General features: G+C 38.7%; 2 protein-coding genes across 2 annotated transcripts in view; both read left to right on the top strand.

The window, feature by feature from the left end:
• Positions 1–2,914: 2,914 nt before the first annotated feature.
• On the top strand, positions 2,915–17,560 carry zfand4 (zinc finger, AN1-type domain 4). The gene is made up of 10 exons (XM_027022769.2): positions 2,915–3,379; positions 4,486–4,790; positions 8,886–8,961; positions 9,332–9,399; positions 9,654–9,840; positions 11,157–11,304; positions 11,774–12,910; positions 13,453–13,507; positions 15,434–15,551; positions 16,562–17,560. The coding sequence occupies exons 2-10, from the start codon at positions 4,607–4,609 to the stop codon at positions 16,695–16,697; spliced, it is 2,109 nt and encodes a 702-aa protein (XP_026878570.2). The 5' UTR covers positions 2,915–3,379; positions 4,486–4,606; the 3' UTR covers positions 16,698–17,560.
• A 6,192-nt stretch (positions 17,561–23,752) lies between these two features.
• Positions 23,753–26,851, top strand: part of march8 (membrane-associated ring finger (C3HC4) 8) — a 59,812-nt gene continuing 56,713 nt past the window's right edge. Inside the window, 2 exon segments of the mRNA XM_035531612.1 lie at positions 23,753–26,132; positions 26,420–26,472. The gene's annotated coding sequence lies outside the window, so the exon portion shown is untranslated.

Raw genomic sequence — 26,851 nt, 5'->3', positions numbered from 1 at the left:
AAATTTGCTTTTTCACATTCCATTCATAAACAAAACAAATAGAATATTTAAAGATTTACATTGATTGATTGTTAGACATTTAAGACAACATTTATTTGAAATATTGCATTTATTTGAAATATTTTTTGTTCTAGTGATGTCAAAGAATGTGTTTATATCCAGTTATCACATTACTTCTGCTTTTTTGAAACTGGGATTTTCCATGAGCTGCACTGTTGTGCATGATGGATGGTGGTTTTTGCAGTTAAATGCAACCAGAAGAACTAAATGTCATTCTTTAAAGAAAAAAGAATTAGGATGTATGCTAAATAGACACGATGTAGCCTAAGACTGCATTTTTAAATTAACCATTTCTGCAGATTATTAATGCCGCATTATACTGGAGCAGTTGATATTACTCTGTGGCCCATTTTCTAAGAGGTGTATTAGGCCTAGACTTCATCTGAATTGTCACTCATGATTCACCATTGACATTACCTTTTTATCCAGGTTAAGTGTGGTCTGGATCTTGGAAATCAATCCTAGACATTCTGGGAGCACTCTCAAATTTGGAATCTCAAGCATATATTACAACAGTTGCAGTTGGGGGAAAAATGTGAGTCAGCTAAGAGAAAGATGATGTCTTTATGAACATGCACACATGATTATGAAGGTTGCCCAACTTAATTAATTTTCTTTACAAATCTTCATTCTGTGACAACTGTCTCCAGTGGGAACACTATTATTAGTGTATATTTGCAGTCTTTATAATGATGCAGAATTTAGTGGAAGAGGAGGTTTTTCCACTGAAACCCTGGTTATTTTGATGCTGTGACAAACTGGTTTTCTTCTCCAGGGGTGACTGAAAGCTACATCATTATTTATCTAGACTTCCATCCGAAAGCTCTAATATTTTAATCACTAAACGCTAACAGAAGGAGAGGGGAAACAAAACATTCAGATGTAAAAGCAAAGTCAGAGAAAATGTTCCTAGACAGCTAATCATTTGTCAATACATGGCAAGGCATGTGAAAATTTTTCTGTGGAGGGGTATTACAAAGTTACATTTATAAATAATAAAAATAGGCTACATTGTCTAGTATGGCAATAAACATACCATAAAATGAAATGTGACCATAATAGAGAACCAAATGTATATATTATTAAATATTTATTTGATTATTTATTTTAATGATGCAGTATAAGATGAAATTTGTCTTGATTATTTAAACTGTCACAGTCAGCCTTCAAATGCAAATAACTAATGACTGGATGGATGAATGTTTCAAACTGGTAGCAGTCCAAAACGAGAACGAAAGGCGATAAGATTTTGAGGACAAGCAAAGTATTGGTGCTCAAGACCAATAACCATCCATCAGTTTGACAGTATCCACAAAAACAAATATCAATGCCACAGTCTGACAAGACATCCGTCAATACAACTTTGTCAAGCCCTGCTCACTAAGGTACTGTTACTAATGCTAACCCTAGCTTCTCATGATTTAAAACCTCTAATGCAACCAAAGTATACTTTTTGTAGTGCAGTAGCTATACTTCTATAAGTTACATTGCTACATTGCCTGTCAGACCCATGATGGGAACCTAGAAAAATTCAGTCTCTCTCCCTTCATGGTGGACTACACTTGGGTAATCAAGGCTGATCTGTTAAGTTGCCTACAGTAGACCATGACTTTTCCAGCACAATCTTCATACCTTATATCAATGAAAAACTTGGAAGGGCCAACAGAGTGTATGTTGTATGGAGTTACTATGAAGTTAACAGGTTAAAGTTCCAGAGACAGAAAAAAAGCATTCAAGAGGACGTAATTTGCATTGTGGACCACTTCACAATTCTCCTCTGTGATTGTACCAACAGCCAACTCACCATTGATCATCTTGAGTTGCTCACGAAGAAAGGAAGCGGAAAGGCGCAATCCCTCCTCCCACTAAGGATGCACTGGTGCAGCACCTTAAAAGAGCACTGTACCAAGGAGGACACTGCTAGGCACCAAATATATCTCCAGCAGACTGGGGTTGGATGGGCCCAAGTGACTGAAGACCATTGTGGTCAACTCTTCCACAGGCAAGCCAGTCTTGATCTCTTACATTATGACTGTAAGAATGGCTACTGGGTAGGTTGCAAATGTAGAAAAGCCTCCTTAAAGTGCATGGCTCTGTGTAATATGGAGGTGTATCGAAAGGAGACAGTGAATTATAGGTTCATCAACAGGAAGAAAATGTGTCTCTCTGAATTTTTAAAAAGGTATTTCTTTTTGTTTGACAGATTCTTTTTAAGGCATGATGTTAAGGCCATGTTGAATATTATTCATGCTTTTTATGAAAAGTGAACAACAACTGAACTGAAGTGCTTTGTCATATTTATGTTTTTCTTTTTTTTTGTTTAATGTTAGATAGATAGATAGATAGATAGATAGATAGATAGATAGATAGATAGATAGATAGATAGATAGATAGATAGATAGATAGATATCTTGCACCTGGATTAAAGAAATTACTTTGTTAATGAATTAATGGATACTTCATGACACATTTAATTATGTATAGATTAAATTTCACTGAATTCCCCACATTTAACTGTATGATTAGGCCTACTTGTCATACCACGGAAAATATTTATTTATATATATTTATTTAACTTCGTTAGTTAATTCTGTCTAAAAAAATACTGTTCTCGCTGAGGAGAATGAAAATGGATTGAGTTTATCCATTTTCTCTAAGTGTCAGGTAGCCTGCCCATGGTAGCTGGTTGTGTTGTTAGAAACCAGAGTACACATCCGGGAGACACCAAGAACATCGTTCCAATGCAACCTAACCCCACCTTTTCTTTGCCTCTATTGGATAGTAGAATGTTTTGACCTCAAATAAAGTTTAACGTCATAGGGTTTCTGTTATGTCAGTCACAAAGTATCAAAAATAGGCTGATTCTAGCGTCGTCCCTGAGGTAAACTAAGAGGTGTATGGTTTGTAGAGAAGATGCCCTAAAAAATAACAATGTTTTCTTAAGGAACGCTATAAAAATAAATCATGTTTAGAATACGTCTTTTACATCTCATAAAAATCAGTTAGAGACCTACTGGCATCAGTAGCGATACTCGTTGTTAGCTCGTGTATGCTACAAAACAGTTGGTAGCTAGGTAGGTAATTAGGTTAGCGAGCTAGCGAGCAGAACGCTTGTAAGGTTACTTTAGCTAATATTTTCGTCATTGTTTCCTGTTGACTTGTTTTTACTTTTGTGGAGTTGACTCTCAGTACGTTGTTTTTTTTTTCTCGATTGGGACGTCCAAGAAGTACTTTTGCCAAGTTAAACTCTTGTACTAGCCAGCCATCCAGCTAGCTAAATCATTAGATTGCAGCTTCCTTCGATGGTGCTGCCGTCAAGGTAAGGGCTGTCGTTAACGGTCTTTAATTCAGTTTATGTATAGCTAAGTAAAGCTTTACTGTATTTGATACAAGTACAATATTGTTCCTTGTAAAGGCTGAGTTACTGGCTCAGCCTCCTGTAGAAGACAATTTAGCTAGCTAGCTTGTCTTTCAAAGTTGCTACAAAGTAAAATGATAGAATGCTACTTAGCTATTTTTCTGTTTCGATGAATGAATGTTGTCACTCACGTTAGCGTTCTTGATTTTTAAATATAGATAGGTGTGTAGCATTAGGTAGCTAGCTAGAATCTTAACCTACATAAAAATATTTTGGTTCCTGTTTTGTTGTTAATTTTACATAATATGATTGGTTGTTTTAAAGATGTAGCTAACCAGCTGTTTTCATTGCAAGATAGCTAGCGTTAGCTAATCTAGGTAGCTAGGTTAACTTGGCTAGGTTAGCCAGCTGCATAGCCCATCTTAAACGTGCAGGCAGAGTGGCGAAAAGTCCTCAAAGTTGATCATTTATTTTGGGTTGACTTTAGTGATGCAAACATTAGCTAACTAGATACCAACCTTAATTCCAATATCAATAACCTTTTTACCTATAGCACTATTAAAAATCACGCTAAAAATCACTAGTGAGGAGAGGTTTTTAAGTGTTGTGTGCGTAATTTTTAAAATGTTTCAGGGTACTGTTATTTTACTGCTGATGTATGCTATTATTAAACAAGTTTCTGAGTGCTTGTCTTTGCTGACGAATTTTTATCCATTAGATTTTTTGTTAGGAAATATTTGATCTTGTATGATCACCCTTTCTCATTTAATTTGTGAGCTTCCAGCATTTGTAACCCTATCCACACCTGATTTAGTGTTTTCTGCAAGAGTACAGCTTTCAAAAACCAAATAAGAAACATTGATTAGCTGTACTGGCATGTGTCTGGCTCTCATTTAGTGTGTACAAGCTATTTATAAAGATATTATAACAAGGAGACACTGCTTGTACACACCTTTATGCAAACAGACCTTTAGGGATATTAAACTGTCAATCAATAGCAGTTTTATTCATGCTGTGGTGTTTGTTGCACAGTTTTTATTAAACCGTGTGTTTTGTCTTTTCAACAGCATAGAACTCTTTACAGGATGAGTGTCTACAGAGGTAGTAGTGAGATCACAGCCCTCAATCTTCCTCTGTGGGCAGAAGTAATCTCAGTCTCCTCCTGAGTGCCTGCCTCTCCATGTAAACATGGCTGACAAGAGGGAGCCACCATTTTTCAATGATGATAACTTGGGGGTTGTCCACTACAAGCTGCCCTTCTATGAGACTATGGAGCTGTTCATAGAGACTCTGACAGGGACCTGCTTCCAGCTGCGAGTCTCTCCATTTGAGACGGTCATCTCGGTCAAAGCCAAAATTCAGCGCCTAGAGGGTATGTTTGCTTTCATAAATAACTTTTTATAGGCCTTTTTAATCAATTGGTTTGCTTTATTATGGTGACATTGACATTGCCAGCAAATTACACAATGCAGGCTGTCATCAGGTGTAAGCGAGTTTGTTTCCTGGTTTGCTTGAGTTTTTCTGTGTTCTTATGTCTGGCTATGTACAGAGGGAATTATGGTATGACTTGTCATAATTTTATGGAATAACACCATACATAATGAAGCTGTAACCAAATATCCTTTATTATCATCTGTTATTATTAATGAGTCCAAACAGAGCTTTGTATTCTAGTTGTAATGAAACAAGCATACATTTACTGGCATTTCTAAGTCACTAACATTTACCACCAAATGTTCTGTCATCTCTTTGAAACTTGACTTAAGTCTTATAAATACAATGAATTCTTGGAATCATCAGAAATACCTCTTGAGGGAAAAAAAGCAATATTGCACTATGCTTCCTTGAAAAAGGTTACATTTGCTATTTTGAAACACCTTTCCTGTCTCTGATAAAAAGAGATGAGCATTGGTTGTCTCACAGGGAGATGAGCATAGTGAGCTGATTTCAGTTGCCTGCAGTAATTTATTTTCTTTTTCTTCTTTAGCAAGTCATTGTATTCTGCTTGTGTGCTTGATTAACACTATACACTTTACAGATAAGTGTGAAAAACACAGACGGAACATTAGTTTGCCTCCTGAATGGGAATACAGAGTATTGGCTTGGATCACTATTGGCTTGGGTTGCTGTTCTATAGTGCACATGGGTCTGTAAACGTGCCAGACTGTGATGCATGGAGATCTGCCTGTCAGCCTCATGCTCTGATTTGCTTGTAGGTGTCAGACAGCCTGCAGCCTGAGCACACGTCTACTACCTTGCTGTAGCAAGCTTGGCTCTCTCCTTCACTCCTTGCCAAAACTAAGCAAGTTACACTGTGCTATGTAGTATGTCTTTGCATTGTCTCGCTCATAAATGTGAATCTTTTGTGTCAGCAGCCTTTTTTTCTAGTAGTTTTGCAGCTCTGTAATTTAATACTAGTTTACTAATGTGGTTTTATTTCACTTATTTATGAGCAAGGAACACAAATGAACAATTGATGATGCACTGTTAATTATCCAGTCAAGGGATTATTTTGCTAATAAGATTTCTACATTGACTAAGCAATAATGTTAACATAAACGCCATACCTGAGTGTATATGTTAGTATAAATAATAATATTAATGTTTTATTAAGTGCCTTTCATGGACTCAAGGATGCTTTACAATAAAAGAGAAACAGTAAAAAAAAAAAATTATATGGACCCCCTATGTAGAAAAACTCTGAGTGAGTTTTGATTAGTATCCTTGTGGTCTTGCGGAGTCTCTGTTTTGAATTTGGTGGTATCACAGTAGAGACGTCAGGTGATCTTGTCCCTGGAAATCAAGGCTGCGGTCTGTGGAGGTTTATAGTATCCCAGGACTGTGTGTGTGGCAGCTAAAGGGCATGATCAGGCATGTTTTAGGACAATAGGTGAGACAAAGCCCTGCCCACTGCATCTTGCAAAATATAAGCTGTCTATCCATCTCACAGTATTATGGTTTTCATCTCACCTCAGTCATTTCTGAAGGCTTGGGCTGGCAGGGTAGGGATTAGACAGAGCCCCCCCCCCCCCCCCCCCCCAAAAAAAAACAAATGCCAAATCTGTCATGAATGATTGCCCACTATTTGAAACATTACTATTTTATTAATTGTATTGACAAAATGTATAAATATATGGATAATTTTCCATTTTATGAAAATCATTCACTTCTGATGGTCTAGCTATTTGGTATTTTGGGCATGCATGGTTTTTGAAGTTTGTGATAAGTGAGAAATCGCAAGTTTCAATTAATGCAATTTAGTATTATGGCTGCTTCAACATATTTATTCCAGCTATATATTCTGTTCCTCATCAAATGAATGTTATAAGAAACAAGAATTTCTGTTGTGTGTGTTGAGCTCTCTGAGCCAAAAATAAAAATAGAGTGAAATATTTATTTTGAATATTCTGAGAGTGCTGGCAAATGACATGTAGTCATGCACATGCAACCTAAGAAGGCTTGTGTGTTGTGATGTGATGTGATTTATTCATAGGCAAGTACTAAGAACTGCTAATCGCAAACATAGCCTATTTCTCAGAAATAGCACAAATGTATTTTGCAAGTCAAACAGATCTATTTATTTATCCCAGGAAAAGTGAACTCTTTCTTGATTTAAAAGTCCTGTGTGGCTTTTTGATTTCTATTTTATGGATTATTTGAGAAGTTATGCTGAACTACTGAGTAGAACGTTACTGAGCCACACAGCAAGAGAGAGTAGCACACTTTCTAGTAGTAGAAAGTTTTACAATAATTAATGTTGAGTTCAGTCTCGTCATTGTCACTTGTTCTAACAGCTATTATATAAGCATTTTAAAAATGGACTGCACTGTGAGAAAGCTATTGTGTTAAGTAGACTGCTTATTATGGTGTGGTATTTTATTGCTTATATCTAAACATCACATTAAACAGCATATATAGTGTTTGAACTAAATAAAGATGTTTCTTAGTACTATTATTATTAATGCATCTAAACTTTAAGATTTGAAAGGCACTATGAAGCTTAAAAGAAATTGTGAAGGAAGACAAATATTTGGCTGCCCATATCAAACTTGCTTGTCAGTAGAAACAGCTGAGACCTGTGAGCAAGGACTCATTTTAAACAACAAAAAAGTTAATCATTGGCATCTGGTAACCAAAAACACACAACCTGATATGATGAAAATCTACACTGGTGCTGTAATATATTCCAGGAACAAGCTTGATCTATATCCAGAAAACTGGTGACATATTGTGTAAAATGTAAATAAACAGAGTTCAATTTTATGGTAAAAGAGGAAAATGATGGCTTCCCCAGTTTGTAATGCTCTTCTTCCTGATGGTAGGTAAATTAGGGTGAGCCCTGTCTTTTCAGTGTTACCTGGCACATTTAATCACAGCAAGAAATATTGATTGTGAGTAAGTATGCTTTAAGGACTGATCCTGGCCTCATATATTGAGGTGCTCTGACTCATGTTGCTCTTGTATTTGTTATATATTAGATAAAATCTGGCCATAAACTGGGTATTGCAAGCAATGTCATTCATTTACCCTGCCCCCATTTGTTATTTCCTTTAGTTTCCTGACCTCTACTCTGCCCCACTTAGATGTAGGAGCTGCAGAGAATTGATGTCTTATATCCCTGTGCTCAGATGCTACTATGCAGAACAAACTAGTTGTTACCGAAATAAGCCCTTTTCAGGAAATTTCTTTAAAAATGTAAATCCACTGCTATTATCAAATTTAGCTTCAGTGCCAGACGAAGATGAAGCACTTAAAAGCAGCCTATGTGAAGGTAATGATGCTAAGAACAAAAGTGGCAATAACCACCTTATATACCTGTTTAACAAAAATGGCCCATATTCTTTGGCAGAAATGAGAACAGAAGAGCACCCTGTATCATTCTGCTGAAGTGTATACTGTATGTAAGCTACAGAAGGTGGCAGCACTGAGTCATATTTGTTCTTCTGCATGTCAAACCTGGGAGACATTATGAGGAACTTTGCTCGATTTCATTTACTATTTTTTTTCTTTAATGTTTCAGATGAATTTCCAATGAAAGGCCTATTAGCATCACCTGTTCGTTATTAAATTTGGTTCTCTCTCTCGTTGTCTCTCACGCTCTTTATAATGCTTACTGGCCTTGAGGTTAGATGAGAGCTGTTTAGACAGATACGTGTGCAGTTTTTGAATGGTTTCAAATTTATTTTTAGTTTTATTTATCTCTTCTTATTTATGCTGCTGTTTGCTGCATAGTTCACCCTTAAGTGAAAATCCAATGCACTGTACAAGGTGGTTATTGCAAATGGTATATAATATGAGGTTTTGCCCACAGCCATTCTCAGAAGCCTTCCACTATCAGCAAGGTCAGACTCTACCCAGTGGCACTTTTGGGTATTTTGCAATGTAGATGTTGGTTATCACAGACTCCTTATGTCTTTTTTTTTTAAATTTATTTATTTTTTTAATTTTTTTATTTTTTTCTCTCTAGGTATCCCAGCCACCCAGCAGCATTTGATCTGGAACAGTCTGGAACTTGAAGATGAGTATTGTTTGCATGACTACAGGTAATTATTTTCCTTTCTGCAGTACTTTACATTGATTAGGAACAACGTGGCACCAAGGCATTTCATTGTGTTTACTGGAATGTTAGCCACATCAAGTGAAGTTCTCAAATTCCGAAATGTTCTCTCAGACTGAATTTGCAGATGGTAAATTCTTGCCGGTTAGCTCCCCACTTGGTGGTTGGTGGAAAGATGTTTTGCTGCTGGGTGCCACATGTCTGTAAATGTTGTTTATGTTGCATAAAGAGAAGAGTTTATAGTCTGGGGAATTTTTTAATGAGATGGTAATTCATTAAAATTCCTGCACATTATTGATGGGTCTTGTGAGATGGTGCTGCTTGGGGTGACAGTAACTGACTGACTGCCATTTCAGCATTGCAGAAGGCTGCACTCTTAAGCTGGTCCTTGCCATGAGGGGTGGGCCTATCAATACCAGACGAGGTATCTGACCAGTACTATCTACTTTTATTATATAGCAATACAAAAAAGCTGGGAAGCATGAATTTAGCTAATTTACTGATTAAGATGATATGTCTGGCTTTTTTTAATGAGGTTTATGGAATGTCTGGTATTACTGTAGGTTCTAAAGTTTGGAGGGATGGTCATTTAAAATGTGATTATGGATTGATAAAGGGTTGTTTTGCTCATCAGCTGATGGATATTTCATAGAAGCCCAAATCTTTTTTCCTTTTTAGTGACTGTGGATGATTCGGTGAAAGATGCATCTGACTGCTTGAATTCAAGACAGGATGAGGTGTGGGAAAAGTCTCTGTCTAATAAACAGGTTACTTTCCTGGTATACAGAGAGGGCGACCAGCTCAACTTCTTCCGGGTTGTGGATCGTGGAGATGGAACCCTTACACCTGTGTCTGAGTCACTAAGGTCTGTTCAAAGAAAAAAGAGACAGTTCATGTTAAGAGGAACCATGTATTGCTTTAATTTTTAGATAGAAACAGATGTGTCCAGGAGCTAATTGTTTATAACTTGGCCAACTTGGCTGGCTCTCTCTCTCTCTCTCTCTCTCTCTCTCTCTGTCTCTCTCTCTCTCTCTCTCTCTCTCTCTCTCTCTCTCTCTCTCTCTCTCTCTCTCTCTCTCTCTCTCTCTCTCTCTCTCTCATTCTCTTCACTCTAAATTATATATACACTTAACAGCCATTTTATTAGAAATACATATTTTGTACCTACACTTATTACCACTTAACTAGGTTGTTATAGGTACCTTTTGTGAATGTATACTCGTATACTCCATTTGTTACAAAACATAGGTCATCAGTTTTCTTCTACTTGATGTCAGTTTCTGTCCACCAGGGCTGACCAGTTTCTATTCAAGACTATAGCTGGACAAGCGTTATTTGGGTGGTGGACCCTTCTCTATGCTCTGTGCTCTGACTGTTCACCTGCAAGCGGTCTCTAATATGCTGCTGATTATTGCAACTGTAATGTTATTTTACATAATGTATTTCCTCTTAGGTGAACATGCATTGTGAATTGAGGGAAAATGAGAATATCAAATTGGTCCAAAAGCTAGAATATTTTTTTTTCATAGCTGGCAGGGTAGTATTAGAATGGTAAGTGGGTTGCCAGAGGCTCTAGTAATGTTTGTCTTCAAACAGACCTAGTCTAGACCAGGACAGTTTTGGTTATGAATAGCTTTATATAGCAGTTTTGCCCTTTGAAGTTAGATAAGCTTAGTCATAGCTTCAGAAGTGAGGTTTAACTGATCCATGTCTTAGACAAAGCACTTCTAGTGGAGGTTTGTTGAGAAGAACATATTATAATCAGACTGCAACTGCTGCATATGCACAGTGTATGTAAACAATAACACTACATCGCAACACGTCATGTCACCAGTAATGGCTTTTGAGTGTTTTAGCATATTACACTGAATTGTGTTAATGCTATTACAAATTTTCACTACCTTTTGTCATATAAACTCTGGGGTATAAGCATGTATAAACATGTAGTTGCAATCCTAATGGCAGTTGGCTTGTCATTTAAACCAGTACAAGAAAAACTTTGTGAACTAATAAAAAAAAATTGTTGAAAAAATCTGGAAGGATTAAGTCACTCGGTTTGGAAGTACAGAATTTGGTATGAAACCGTGTTTGCTGCAGTGATCTAGAAAACAACAAGAGTACTGAACAGGCTTGAGGATTTATGCTAAAGGATTTGTGCTTGTATGTTGGTGATCATTTCAGTGGTGGTCCCCAGCATAATGTGTACACTGAGGAAGAGGAAGAGGGTGTTGGCAGTTCCTCTAGTCATCTGACACTGGAGAACTCCATCACCATGAACAAAATGAAGTTGCTCAAAGCCAAGATGGAGAATATGAACCTCAATAAAAAGGTACCAAAAACAGAAATTTATAGATTTTTCTTTAACCTTTCTGATGTGTTTATTTTGATGTTCTTATATTTAAGTGCTACTGAATCAGTACTTGCTCAGCATATAAAACAGCAGCCTCTAAAGGAGACCCAGTGGAATGCAGTTTTCCAGCTGTCTGCAGGAGTGTCACCAAGCCCACAGTGATTTTGATTAAAACACCCGGTTGATAACTACAAGCTCAGCACACTGACACATTGAATTCGTTATTCATACTTAACTCAGTAGTCATTAGGATCCTGACAAATTGTTTGGATTCTCCTGCAAGTATTTATGTGCATTTAATATCTAGAGGAAACCTAGATATTGGGCTTGAGTCCCCATTTGAGTCCATGACTGATGATGGTGTGTGTGTAAATGTTTACACATCCCAGAGAAATGCATTGTGTGTTGTTTTGTTCCTGTCGTATGTGTGGTGTGGTTTGATTTTCAGCCCAAGAAGTCTGCTAAGTTAAAAGTCAGGCCTCCAGTTGGCCCGCGGCCTTGCAGTAGCTCGCTTGGCTCTGCTCGCCACCACCGAATGTTCCGGGTCCTTCCTCAGATAGGCCACACCTCTGCAACACATCTACCTCCAACTGGTGACCAGCAGCAACCTGTGACCCCCTCCTCAGCTGCCAGCCCCTCCAGCATGCTTGTCGTCCCGCACAGGAGTTCTGCCTCTAGCAGAGCTACTCCTGCACTGGCAACTTCTAGCATATACATGCTTCAAGAAGGGGAGCCTTGGAATAATCCCACCCCTAGGAAGATTAGGCTGCCTCCCAAAGTCTCCCGACTAGATGTGGCTGGGTCTAAGGTTATGAGGGACTGTGTGTACCCACCTCTCTCCATCCTATCCAGTCCCTCAAGTCAAGATGAGGCAGATCCCCCGAGTGACAGAGTAGCTCTAGTGGAAGATGCAGTTTTAATGGAGTCACCCAAACCTGTTGCGTTCAACAGCCAGCTTCCAGAACCACTTAGCCTAGATGTGTCTGCTCAGCAGGAAGCCAGACTAGACTCCTTAGGACCCATGGCCAAGCCAGTGGCAACAGCTCCACTGCTCTCCCAAGCCATTGGCGCAGACCCTGTGAGCACGTGGCCGATGGGCACTAAGATGCTGCAGGATGAAGGGCCTTCGTTGAGCTCCCTGCACCTATCCGCAGAGCCACTTATCCCTCCACAGATGCCTCAGCCCTTTGAGTTCACCGGGACTTCCCTGCGGCCCGGCCCATCTCGCACACTCCTCGCCCCTGCTGATGGCTCTCCTGCCCCGCCCTGCACGCCTCCCCAGACCACGCATCTGCGGAGTTTCAGTGTGTCCTCTCCTGGCGAGCGTCTGGAAGTGATCTCCAAGAGCGAGGTGCGGGATATGACTACGGCAGCCAACAAGGCCTCCAAAGAGCAGCTGGGTTGCATGAGGAATGCTGCGCTGCTGGCGTCACTGGCTGGCCCTGGCAGTGAAGCGACGCTGGCAGGGCCCTGCGCGCTGGGCAGATTGTGTGGCACTTCAGCTCCCTTGCCAGCCAGCATCCATCTGCTGCAAGAGGACCTGCTGCGGAGGTTATCACCCATGCAGACATCAGCTGCATACATGGTGAGGACACCTGTATCTGTATATCCCTGAATTTCTCGTCAGAGAGCTCAGCCTTATTTGAGCTCAGTGTAGTGGAAGGGGAAATGTGATCGCTTCTGTTTGATAAGTTGATTTTGTTCAAATCTTTGATAGTACCGATGGATTTCTTGAGAACCGCACTTTAGGACTAATGTCAAAATTATGCCTCTCAGCCTGCACTCACACAGGAATACACACTAGGCTATAAATGAGCTCTTGCAATGAAAAACCATGCATGTCCATATACTGTTTTTCTGCAATCTACAATATAAAAACAATAATGTAAACCATTATTGCAAGTTTTATTTTTAAATGCCCTCATGAATCAAGCAAGGTAACACTTATTTATCATTTGAATGTAATTTTAATGTAAAAGTTGTAAAAAAAAATAAAAGTTCTAAAAAAATTACAAAAACTAAACTGATTACACAAAAAGGGGATACATATGGTTTTCATTACAAAGGCTCAAATAGTACCAGTATTCCATAGTTTTACAAAACTTTTTTTTTTTTCCCCCCCTTCAGCCATCAGGAATCCTAGGCTCATCAAGTGGACCCTCCACTTCAGTGAAAAGACTAGGTGAGGTTGTACACTTTATAATCAGGGTGTGTGTATTGGGAGAGATGAATCTATAAGATAGAATGCAATGATCCTAGTACACCATGTCTCTGTGTTCCGGTGCCACATCACGTCCACCAGCACTCCTTGTCATCTGCTGTAAAATGGCTGTTTAGCTTCTCTTTGCCAAGTGCGTCATCTATGTGGGGAATCAAGTGTGTGATGCTTTTCCAGCTGTGACTGTTTTCAACATTTTTCTGCCCCTCTTTCACATGCTGCCCAATTGCTCTGCATCCCAGACAACTATTTAATGCTACACTGAACAACATTGGGAGGAATGCCTTATCATTTCTTGAGCCTTGGAGGCTGCTGACGAGCTGAATCTCTCGGTCTTGGAAACCGCACAGTTCAGGCCTTGAAATGATCTTTGCTACTGCTAGGCTCATTATCTTAATGATAGGATGCATTAAGCACCTCATGTCGAGGGTGCCAGAAAGTTACTGAGTTCTCGCCTCCTGGCTGGCTTCATTTTTCTCCTGAAGTGCCTTACTTCAGAGGTGACCTGATGTGGTCTGAGCCAGCGGTGACATGAATAAGTGAAATGCATCACCTCCTGTAGTTATTTATGTATCAGATAGGATTTAAGAGTTTATAAATACACTGATGAAACAGATAATATGAAACACAGCTGTCCAGCTTGGCTCTAGCTGTATTTCGTGACTGACTACTTTGTGTGGATTTCCTGTAGTGAGTTGAGCTCACCTGTGATGGGGGGGCAGGACTGTACTGCTTTATAGGGACTGATGCATGTTGTATGGGGCCAGCAGTGGGGTGGCAGGACTTTAATTATTCACTAGCATTCAAAAAAGAACTGCTGCTGACTACTGATAGAAACCAAGCAACAGGGAATGCAATCTGCACCTCTCCTGCCACAGCTCTGCCCCCCTTGCTAAAACACATGTACCTGTTCTCAAATTCACACTCATACAAGCAGTTGTGGTCAGAGGGATGCACAGTTGATATAAAATAGCCCACAAGATACCAACTGTTTAGACTAATACTTCAGGGTTGCAGAAATGAAGAAGTCTTAAGGGTGCGTGGGTTGAATGCAAAACATTGTTCAGCTTTTGGTGTTCGTGGTTTTCTGCCGTGATCCCAGAACCATTGCTGCCAGTGTCCTTGCACCATCTCCAGTGCTCTGTCATATCTGAGACTGTCAGTGGCACAGAGGCACGTCTGTCGCTGAATGGATCAGAACTGATGGCTCTCAGAATGCAACCACAAATCCGGTCTCATGTCTCAGCACCTGGCCTAGTGCCACTCCTGGCAGTGTTGTGACAAAAACGTTCCTTTTTCATGTTGCTGTGTGCTTCTCTCACTTTGTAACTTTGTGACTCGTTAACTGTATAATCTAAAACATGACTTTATGTGGCGACCCGACTGACTGTTGTGATTTTGTGAAGTGCTTTTTTGTGGGTATTGCTTCTGTAGTTCAGAGGTGAAATCTACATTTGAGAACTTGTTCTCATTTCCAGTGCGTTGCATGTAGCTTGGGTTCCACAGCAGAACTGACCATACTACAATTAGAAGGGAAAGATGGCAGGGCTCCAGTCCTATCCCAGTGATGCTGGTCACATATAGTACCAACCAGAATGGTTGTCTGGGAGTTGTAGATGAAGTCAGAAGGTTATTGCATTATTCAGCATGAGGTTGCATGGCCAGTAGTTCAAGCAGATGCTATTGCTGATTTAATGTGTTTTGGTAGTGTGGTAAACCAGAAATAAACCTGCAGCACTGGGAGATGGCTGAACTACAGGATAATGTTTAAAAAGATGCAAGAAATCTTAGAATCTTGAACATCTTCCACCAATTTTTTATTTCAGTGAGGCTTTCAATATTGAATATACTGGAGTTTTCCTTATGATATTGCTTTCTATAATGTTTTAGGCACTCCAACATATCACCTCCCTCCTGTGAAAGCCCCTGTTGGCACAAAGAAGAAGACTTCAAAGCACTGCTTCCTATGTGGGAAGAAGACTGGGCTAGCCACCAGCTACGACTGCAGGTACTTATCTTAGACCACAGGGAATAGCTGTTAGTCTCTTGCATCTTTTGAGCATTTCTTACTGAACCTGCATAGACTAGATCTTTTACTCTAAGCAATATGATGTAGAGTGTTTTGATCAGAACGGTAAAGTTTGTGGACCTTTTAAATATGTGGAGTCGGATTCCTTTTCAAACACAGGATTTGTCTCACACGTTTTTGATCTTGCATCCCTAGAGAGTCCTTTGTAGAGGACTTCTGTTGTTTTACAATATGCCGTGCTGTATTCCACACAGCGCTCTGAGCAGGGGTACCGATGTGGGATCAGACTCCTCCTCTGTTTATAGTGAGCGTAGTCAGAATAAAACAGGTCCAGGATCAGTACCTCTGCTCCAATAGCTTTGTGAATACATACTTCTGTGTTTTGGCATTGTCAGGTATGGTGTGCCATCCATGGCTGGCCTCTGTATTATCTACATCGCTAGTTCTCCTAATGCACAGAACCATGTGCATCAACTGTGGAATAAAATTTTAAACAGCATTATTTCAGTCTTTGCTCTGTGAGATGCCCTATCTTTCCAGTAAAACTGAAACGTTTCTTTTTTTTATACATGGCTTGAGTTTTGTTGAATTGACAGAACAGACAAGTGATGATGCCCATAGAATCTAAGTTTAAGAAGAGTGAGACTTGGTTGCAATCACTCCAAATCCTGAAAAACAAAGAACATCTCATTTTTCTGAACTGTCTGTACTGTAAACTGATACGCCATTGTTAATGATTGACTTCTGGTTGCTTATTATCTGTGTTCATGTCCCTGGAAAACAAAACTGACCACTCTAATAGGATCTGACTACTTACCAGATTTTCAATCTGTATATTGTAGTATCTTGTAGGGTTATATAATCTGACAGTAATTTAAATGAGATGTTATAGGATCTATCATTGCCTTGCTAGGCTAGTTTCATATTTCATCGCCATACATTTTAATATATATAAATATCTCCTGATGATGCTCCTCTGTTTTCCTAAGATGTGGCAACAACTTCTGCTCCATGCACCGCTATGCAGAGACCCATGACTGCAGTTATGACTACAAAAGTACTGGTCGACGCTTTCTACAAGAGTCTAACCCTATCATTAGTGGACAAAAGCTGCCCAAAATATGAAAGCACTATATGGACAAAAGAAGAGGAAAGAGATGATGACCATGAGTGATTAAAAGCACATGACCTTGACCACCAGATTGTGCATTTATCACACACTCTGCTTAAATGTCAAGGGCTTATGTGTAGAAACGAAAACTAAAGTAGCACACTATTTTTTTTTGTTGTTGTTAGTTACTTTTGCACAAACATGATCTTTTTTTTTTTTACTCTGTTGTCTTATTGTAAGAAACGTTATAGAACAAGGCATGAGAAATAGCCCAAGTTGTTTCTAAACAAGTTTCCATCATACTACAAAATTTTAAATGAACACAATGCATGGCTTTAGATATATATGTATACATATTTTTGTTTTGTTTAAAAAAAAAAAGATACCTTTTATGAGACAAGTCTTTGAGAGATGCACTTTAGAAATAATGTATATTTCTTGAGAGGAAGCGGACTGTAATGGACTGTAATGTCTTTGTGATGAAGTGTTATGTTGATTGAATGTCCCAATATCCAACAGTTCAGGCATCTTATGTTTTCCTTTCTCTTAATTGGTCAGGCTTGCGCCACTCTAGACATCATATCAGATGTCACACATTTATGGTAAAAGAGGATCTCTATAACTTGAGTTTCACTTTGAATGCAAGGTGTACATGTTTGTGAACTGTAAACACCACTATGCAGTATGGCCTCGTAGCATTAATTTTGGGGAGAGGTTGATATGGTAGAATTTGACACCTAGCTGGTTGCCATTGTGAAGGTTCTGTTTTGTACTTTGGAATCATTTTTTGAATACAAAGCACAGTCAGCAGTCGATGCTTAACATTTTCAGTATTTATTTGGAAGATTAAACTTATAAAAATACCTGTGTTTCTGTAGCTGTTTTATTGATTTGATTTTGAACTGGAGACTTGCTGATGCATGAATATGGGGATGTTTTGCTTCACCACCACATATATATTATGCTTTTATATCGAGAGAGGCAGAAAAAATACTTTAATTTGTCCTCGTACTTTTTGAAAATACTTTTTGTCTACCTCTCCTTGATAAAACAATGGAAACCCTATTCATTACCTGATATATTTCAAATTGGGCTCAATAAAAAAAAATAAATAAATATAAATAAATTAATATATATATATATATATATATATATATATATATATATATATATATATATATATATATATATATATTAGTTATTCTTTGTTTTAGATCTGGCTGTTATTTAAAGTAATGCCTGACAATGCCAACACCAGTTGCTTGAGACATGGTTTCAGAAGCATTCCCTTGAGCATGTCATTTCTACATTAAAAAATATGACTCCCTTTTCAAACCTTCCTTCATGTTGTTGAATATGTGAACAATTTTTGGCCACTCTAAAACTAGCATAACATTGTATGGATTCATTATACTTAAAGACCCTAAATGATGGCTAAGAAAGTGTATTGATTGATTAATTTTATACTCAAAATAAGGTGTTTTGCAAAAATAATAAGCAGTGTCCAAGAGCATTTCCCTATGTTCATCTGACCTGCAAGGTTTGTATTGGTGCTTCTGAATGCAAACGTAAAGTTAACAGTTCGATTCCTTGCAGTTAGATTCTGCAAATGATCGACTCCATTGTTGATCATCTTAGGCACTATGTATGCCTTTGTTATTACATGCACAAGTTCCTTGTGGGGAAGTCTTATGTTGTGTAATCCAGATAATCTAAAATTTATATAAGTAGATAACAAGGATGTAATCTTAGACAATAACCTGTTGTATCACTTTTTGTTGTAAAAAGGTGGGAAAGATGGAACATGCATTTGGCAAAGAAAAAAACCCCACCTAAAACCTTGGATGGGGAGACTGGACTTCTCTTTGTTTGACAGGATCCTTTCTCAAACCAAGAGACATTATAGAGCATTGTTCATAGAAGGTCAGCAGTGCTCAGAGGGAGTGTGCTCTAGCTACACACTTATTTTACTGCATAAACCCAGCCAAGCATTGTCAGAAGCTCTTTAAAATATACAATTTACCCAAATCAGTTACTATTGTATTAAACTAAAAATGAAAAGTATCCATTTCTGCCATTTCTTAACAGTTAGGATTCTACTCTTGTGCAACATAAAGCATGAATTGACCCATTAAACCATGAAACTATGGAACAAATAACAAATCCCCCCTACAAACTGGATTTTGGTTTTACTTGCTTACTTGATATGAAATTGGATGCCTACTGCAGATACATGTTTGAGAAAAACTGGGCAACAAGAACTTGCCTAACAGGTTAATCTCTACACATCCACTCCTTCACCATGATTAAGCATCTTTTTTTCTTTTTGGAACAGCGAATCATGTGTCATCCATTTGCATAAAATACCCGTTCCTGACAAATGCTATATAATAATGAACTGGGCCTATTGTTCAAAAGAATATCTAAAGAATAACTTTTCCAAAGCCCAACACATGGCCTTTAGCCTTTCCTTTCCTGTGGCTCACACAATGCAAACACACAGAAGTGCCTGGGTACTCAATGAGAAAGGCAGAGAATTGCAAATGTAACCATACACAACAAATGAGCTACTAATGAATTCCAAGAAACACGAAAGGAAGCTTTCTAAAATCAATAGTTCCTGATTTTGTCTCTGTATTTATATCTGAAAATAGAGATCACTATAATCTGACATTCAATTTATCAACCAAATAATCGACACAGTAAAACCATTTATTTAAATAAGGTGAACCTTCCAATTAGTGTAACAAATTAGATGACCAGTGAAATTTCCATGAGTTTGTGTTTAAATGACATAGGAGGTCACCGCACCCAGAAAATAAGAGACAATTGGGGTTGATAGGAGGCACAGCTGACGCGCATGCCCTCTTCCATTGATTTTTTTCTCCTTCAATTTTTTTCACCTCCACTAACGCGGAAGTCAGTGACATGACGCATGCAATCAGATGGGGACTATGAAATAAACAAAACATCGCCTTTTAATCCGGACAAGGAAAAGGTGAGTAAAATCATTTTAAATAAGCGTGACCATACACTGGAAGATTAATTTATCCATTTTTGTTAGACATGCTGACGCGAAACATCCTAAAATTCCCCAGCAAGAAATTATAGGCATTACTCTCTAACATAGAGCTTGAATCGCATATCCGAATTTCTATACCCCGTGTCATTTTGAATTTGGCATTGTATTTCCACTCTAAAGCATAGTAATTTAGTTACTGCTTTTCGGTAATGATGTTCCTAATAAGAACTTGCCTTCTTCTCCGTTACGAGACTCGAATGGCTCAAATAGTCTACCACACAAAGCCCACACTTTAGTTTTATTTTAAGTAGGAAGTCGGTCAGTTCGTAAAATATCTGGTGTGTAAAACCTTTTATCCTAATAATTATCTACCTTATCTTACACTACACTAGTCAAAGAAAATAGTGTGTGAGAAAATTGTTGGAATATTGCACTGAAATTATCGTACCTAATTACTAATACAAATATTACATTATTTCCAATCGCAAATAGCCTAGAATATTTATATGCGATTCGATTACATTTATGCTTCTAAAAGTCAAATGTCTGAACCTGGTGAGTTCATTTTGTTTCATGACGAAGTAGGCGAATATCGAATCGGGTTTTGTTGAGACAACGCATCCAAAGACATACGATGCCTTTTGCAATCTAGTGACCGCGCCGACTAAGTCTATCATCACTCACTGAAGCCAAAATAGTCTGTACTCGTGTCTACAGCTGTACACAAAGTGTGGGGTCACTCGCGACTAACAAAATCGAGGATCGCAGTGGATGGCAGCAGTTCCAAACCCACAATCGCATCGATTCGGTGTTGCGGCACCTCGATGCATGCTTGTCGTGGGTTATGGATTACAACGCATCCATGTATGTAGCCTACTATCTTCAGTAATAATGACAGCATTTATTTTTTGCAATGTTGTTGTTAATAATAATAATAATAATAATAATAAACAATAATAATAATAATAATGTTATTATTATTATTATTATTATTATTGCTATTATTAGTAGTATTATTATGCATTCGTGTCTCGTCAGGTTTGGCATTTCTTTGTCATGGAATAATCTCTGAAGTACGTTAATGGGCATGGCCAGCACATTTCGGTCATATTAGCGAGAGTGTGTCAAATGGAACGAGCAGTGTGCTGTAAAACTAGTTCACTTGTTTTGCTGGTTAATGCAGGTTTTGCTCGCGTATCACTACATTACGCTACCAACTATGCGCTTCGCCTCGTCTTAGTATCTTGTATGACTTTGTTATCGCATTTAAGTTGCTAAATATTTTCAAGTAACCCTTTAATATTTAGTAAGTTGTCTGTGCGTTTATCATTAAACACTTTAATTTATATTTTTTTGCTGCTTCCATCAGTTTTGTTTCGGTTTCCGAAAGTGCAACGCCGAGCAGCCTGGAAATCTCTTGCTTAACATCCTCTTGCTGTGTCATCTTATTGTTCCTTTATTGTGGCCTCTCCTTTACGAATAACTCTGCATTCTGGGACTTATTTAGTGGTCCTGTCCATTTGTAGACACAACATTCATTCCTAACCTCTTTGGGTATAAGAGGGTAGATACCATCTTTTGGGTATATATTCAATAATGTTAACGTTTTTCTCATGCTGTTTTCAAATGCGGATGTATTACTGGCATAGTATACAAATTTTTCATTTTGAGCCTGTTTAGCATATAAGAAACCTGTGCTGAAAATAAGTGACCAAGTGTTTTGAGATTTTTGACCGATTTCACGCACTGTTGAAAATACCATGTGCACTATTTTTAAAGGTTTGTTGAAGGCTTTGTCTCGCCCAGCTGTGAAGCTGATTGGTGACGTCATTCCCACCTTCAACCAAAATTTGATACAATGGAAAGGTAACGGGTTGTTTTTATTTATTTGTTTGTTTTTGTTTTTGTTTATCTATCTATCTCTATTTATTTATTTATTTCACAGGAAGGGAAACTGCTGGGATGGATGTTCTTATATTGCACCAGCTTACAGTCAGGTCAACTGTGTTGTGAAACCTTGGTCACTTTATCAACACATCCCTGTTTAGGGACAGTATGGAGATCTATGGACCCTGTTGCATGCTGTCTCTGAGAACAACTGTGCCATCCCTTTAAAGGCTCAGTTGTGTTGTCCTAGTGACATGATGATTTTGTACATAGAGTCCAATTCCTCTCTCTGTACTCGTGTGCATGAAAGAGAGGTTGGCTGTGCTCAGTGGCACAATACTCAAGCTAAATTGGAGACACCTCTTCTACTCTAGTTTGTTTAATAGGATAAAGTAAAGTAACAGTATCTGTCACTGACTTGCAAGGTAATATTTATTGCTAAATACATCCGCATTACTTGATAATGTTCCTACTTACAAGTTTTTAGTACCGCACAAAGCTTCCTTTTTGCCCAGTCAGTTGACAATTCCTATGCAACAGTAACAATGGCTTGGTTATGAACAAATACCCAGAAACACAAGATTTTAATGACCTTGCAGAGCGATTAATATAAATGGAAAAGCAGCCAATAGGGTAGCAAAAAATTTGCTTGCAGTTGCTGCTGCCCAGTATATTTTTGCTATAAAAAGAAACCAAGTCTTCAAGGAAACCATATGAAGGTTGTGTTTCTGTCGGTAAGCAGAAGGCATTTTTATTAAGTGTTGAATAATTATTAATTTTGCAGTAGGTAAGCCATCACAGAGCTTTACAGTGACAGAATATAATGTATTGCTTCTGTGATGCAGAATCTGTCATTTATTTCAAGGCTAGCTGGAGGTGGAAGCCCTGTTTTGTCAGTATTGTAGGGAATAATCAAAGCTGCATCTTATCTTGTTGGCATGCTTGGCCCTGTGCATCCTTTGCTTCACAAAATGTTTATAAAAAATTTAATTCCAATGTCATATTCTGTTTGGCTATTCTGTTTGGGAACAAGACAAAGATCTGTAGGATCCTTGTGCTTGTCTCTCTCTCTCTCTCTCTCTCTCTCTCTCTCTCTCTCTCTCTCTCTCTCTCTCTCTCTCTCTCTCTCTCTCTCTCTCTCTCTCTATCTAAATATTAATAATGGTGGACAGATCTTGTTAAGGTGATGCAAGTAATTTTTTATTTGTTTCTTTTCTCTAACTGTCTGTGCTTAGTAAATTTATTTAGAAGTGTGAGGGCTTATCCCTCCTCATTCCTTCAGGGAACCAAGGGTCCAACATGAACCTGGATCTTCCCTTTCAGTTTCAGTGATTGATCGGGGGATCTGCATCATAGTTGTGCCCATACCACAGACCGTACCCTTGCCGTCTAAAAGCTCTGAATTCTCGGCTCAGCCACATATATCAGAAGGCCGAGGTGCTGGTGCTCTGGAGTGAGCTTAGCTGTGAGCAGGCTAGAGTGTCCCACACTGAGCAGATGATGGAAAAAATGAGAAACGCAGAATTGCATAACTCTGGACCTCAGCTATTCAGTCCAATCATCAGGGGTTTGTTTTAATGCTCCTGGGACTAGTATTTGCTGCCCACCCCCTTACCTGCCAACACAATTCTCATTGGTCTGTTAAGCAAAAGGGAGGATGTTAACCTAGAAAATGTAAAGGTTTGGAAGCAAAGTCCAACCCTTGGTAAAGGCCGAAGTGGTGATTGATAGGGCAGTGGGAAAAACGGGGTTTTCCTGCACTGATTTTGCTTTAGCGGTATCGCAGTGACTTTTGCCCTCAGATGCCTCCTGAAGCTGAGAAACAGCTGGAGTTTTTGTGACTCATGTTAGCCAAGGTAGGCCACATGTGGCACTGTTCAAAATTCTGCCTTTGGCTAGGTTGGAACATCTTGTGCCCTTGTTAATATAAGTGAACTCCAAATGTTCAACCCTGTTGAGCCTATTCCGTATCTTAAAATCTACCTCGGCTTGACCCCACAAGTGATTTGACTTGAATCCATCCATGTTACTGCCAGCTGTAAATATCTCTTATTGTACAAATGAGTTGAATGTCTTCGCTTTAGGGCTCTGTGTTTGGGGGAATTTGAGAGAATCGGTGCCTCCTCTGAGCTCCTCGATAGTCTCTAGAAAGAGATTCTGTACACTGGCACTGTGAGTCAACATGCATTGCTTGCACTGAGTGTGCTGTTGCCCTCTGATGTCCCTTCCTCTTTGTTCACTTGAGATTTTCTGTCCATTTCCCGAGTCTGTTGCCAGTGGCTTCACTCTCACTTTCAGAGGAAGTGTCCCTGAGTGATGAGGTTAGCTGAATCTACAGTACTCATTTTCAGTATCATCAGAATGTCCAGTGTTGTCCAGAGCTCTCTTTGGGAACTTATAATGACCCAGTGTTTGTTCAGTATTAGCATGTAACTGCGTTTATCAGAGTAATGCTTAGATTGTGCTTTGCAAGTATACTGAATTGGTGATCATGTTGCACTTTGAATGCCTTTTAATTTCAATTTTCATAACAAAGTTTCTGAACTCTTCAATATAGAAGGCCTAGGAGTTTTGTTTCATACAGGATATAGCTCTGTGCCATAGCCAAAATGAACATGCCCACGTTAAAGGAAATTGGCTGAAAGGCTATCGACAGTGTCTGTGTGTATGTGTAGGTGAGGCATGAGAAGAATCTTTTTAGTTTTTGTTTCACTCACTGGTTAGTATAGATGTGTGTTTGTTTTTTCTAAGCTATATTCTACAAGTTACTATAATACAGTATACATAGTATTCTGTTCACTACATTCAACTTTCTCTTGAACAGCATGTCAGTTTATTTTAGTCACTTTTTTGCATGTTTTGGTGAAAGCTTTTTTTTCCATGTCAAATCAAATATACAGTATTTTTGCTGTCACAGTTAATTAACATAATAAAACCTCTATTGTGAAGACATCACCGATTGAATGTCACATTTGTGATATTGTTAACATAACAGCACTATATCAGCGAAAACATTCTCTGTTTAAGATGCCTGCACGAGCTTGTACATTCTTTTGGGTTCTGTCTGCCTGTAAGGTTACATAACATCCTGGAATGCAGTTTCTGATGCATTCCTGTTCTTTGTGATTTGTCTAGTTTTAACTTGTGTGTGTGTTTGTAATGCAGGAAGTGCAGTGCTTGGCTAGACACACATTTTAAGATGTCATGTCATCTACTTTTACATATTAAATTTAGCCTAGATCAAAAGGAAACAGTCTAGTTCAAGCTAAACTTAATCGAATGGATATATGACTTACTATGAAAGTAAGGATAACCCAGCAGTCCTGCATCATGAGAGATCTTTTGCTGGCTTGGTAAACACAGCTCTATACAGTTAATGGGTATTGATCATATGTGATCTGCGGTGATTTGATTTCATACCATAAGTCTGTAGTAATTATTGCCCTAGATCTCAGACGTGGCATGAGAACGGGCCATTAAACAAAAATGTTTACGTAGTTCGTTCCAAAGGAAAACGGCACAGTTTAATAGAATAATTTTAAAACCTTGTACTTTAGAGTTTTGCTTCAGCTAAATAGTTATGCAGAAGTGGGTTCTTTTCTTTCTTTTTTTTTCCTTCTGATGTGTAAAGAAGCAGCCTTTTTAATTACACGAGAAGATGGTTTTTCCCTATGAGCTAAGAAGCCAGGCGTTTAATACTCTCTGTCCTGTGTGTCTGATGTCACATGCACATTTTAAAGGCGTGACCATGTCAAAGCTTTAAATGTACTGCTTGGCATATAGATTTTCAGAACAGCATTTATGACTGTGAAATACAGACTTACAAGTATTAGAAGGATTTGTGGTCAGTTTTGATTAGTTAATTTATGATTTTGTTTGCTGACTTGATTGCATCATTGAAATCAATGAGGAGCTTTTTTTTAATTTTTTAATTTTTTTATTTTGAGGTTTGAGCAAATTTCTTTGCCATCAAAGGAAAGTTCAGAATTCTCCCCTTGTTGCCTTGCAGCCTCAAAGCAAAAAGAATTCTGCTTCATATGCTCTGGAGTTCTTTCAGCAAACACAGAAATTCTTTTGTCTACTAATGTTACACCCAGGCTTGCTTATGTCTCACACGCGCGCACAAAGATGAGCCAGTGTGAGTAGGCTAGCTGTAAACCAAGGGAAATGATGTTGGAGAGAGTGTCTGTTGCCTTTGGCGTTAATGCTCTTATCTCGGGCTTTCCCGAATGCTGTATGGTACTGAATATTCCAAATGTCATGAGTTGGTCTGAGCTAACCTTGCCCTGCCCATAACACAGATTATTTGCCTATTCTATTATCAGTGGTCAGCAGACAAAAGAATGGGCTCATGTACTTTAGCTCCAGCCACTCAGCTTGACCTCTCCTCCTCCTGTTTGTGATGCTGTCCAAAGCCAAGGGCCTCCAGTGTTCATCTCACTCTTTGCAGCTCCGTGACTGGGCAATTTCACCTCCCGTGTTTTGTTTTTTCCAGCAAGGATCGTGTTGGGGCTGAATCCTAGCAGAAATCCGGCTAGAGGTTTGGGCGTCAGGTTTCTTTGTCTAACAGTTTGTCTCCAGTGTAACTTATTTTTAGTCCAAAGATATTTAAGTAGTAGTTTCCATTCAAAGTGCGGGAGCCTGATGTGACTGTCATCACATGAATAGATTTAAAGCAGCCACAGGCTTTGTTATGCAGACGAAGCACGATACAGACTATAGCATTATTCTGAGAATGTGATGGACTGGAACTGCCATCACTGCTTTTCTGGAGCTGTGCGCTGCTTAACAAATCGAGTTTGATTTATTTATTTTTTCTGTTTCCAGGTGGACAATGGTATCCACTGAGGATACAGAATGTAGAAAGCATTGGGTATACTGTGAGTATACTGTTCTGTCATGAAGTTAAATTCATTACATGAAGGACCTTGTATACTTAAAAGTACATGCTCTAATATTTTGTGTCTTTGGGGCTTCACTACAGTGCTGTTCACCTGTAGCTCAGTTATGCATTGCTGATGAGATTGCCGATGAATGGTGTAGATTTACTGTCAGAAAAAAGTCCCTATTTAAGGTGTGATGTGGCTCCATAACTGCTGCAAACATTGCTCATCATTGTTCTGCTGGTAGCATAGCAACCGGGAGCTTTATTTAATGTCAAGGAGCTAGCCACTGTGATTCGCTCCAGTTCATGAGGAGAAATCAATAATCCAGAATTCCACACTTCCTGTTAAATGTCCTGCCCCACGGAGTATGGAA

This window comes from Electrophorus electricus, chromosome 11, assembly GCF_013358815.1.
Source record: "Electrophorus electricus isolate fEleEle1 chromosome 11, fEleEle1.pri, whole genome shotgun sequence".
NCBI classification, from domain to species: domain Eukaryota; kingdom Metazoa; phylum Chordata; class Actinopteri; order Gymnotiformes; family Gymnotidae; genus Electrophorus; species Electrophorus electricus.
Note: the sequence above shows the minus strand (reverse complement) of the source record. Positions and strands in the feature narration are given on the sequence as shown.

Bases quoted from the DNA above. Each gene is read 5' to 3' on its own strand.
- zfand4 (XM_027022769.2), top strand. From the start codon at position 4,607: ATGGCTGACAAGAGGGAGCCACCATTTTTCAATGATGATAACTTGGGG. The intron at 4,791-8,885 runs GTATGTTTGCTT...TTTTCTCTCTAG, and splicing joins CAAAATTCAGCGCCTAGAGG to GTATCCCAGCCACCCAGCAG. The intron at 9,400-9,653 runs GTATCTGACCAG...TTTCCTTTTTAG, and splicing joins GCCTATCAATACCAGACGAG to TGACTGTGGATGATTCGGTG.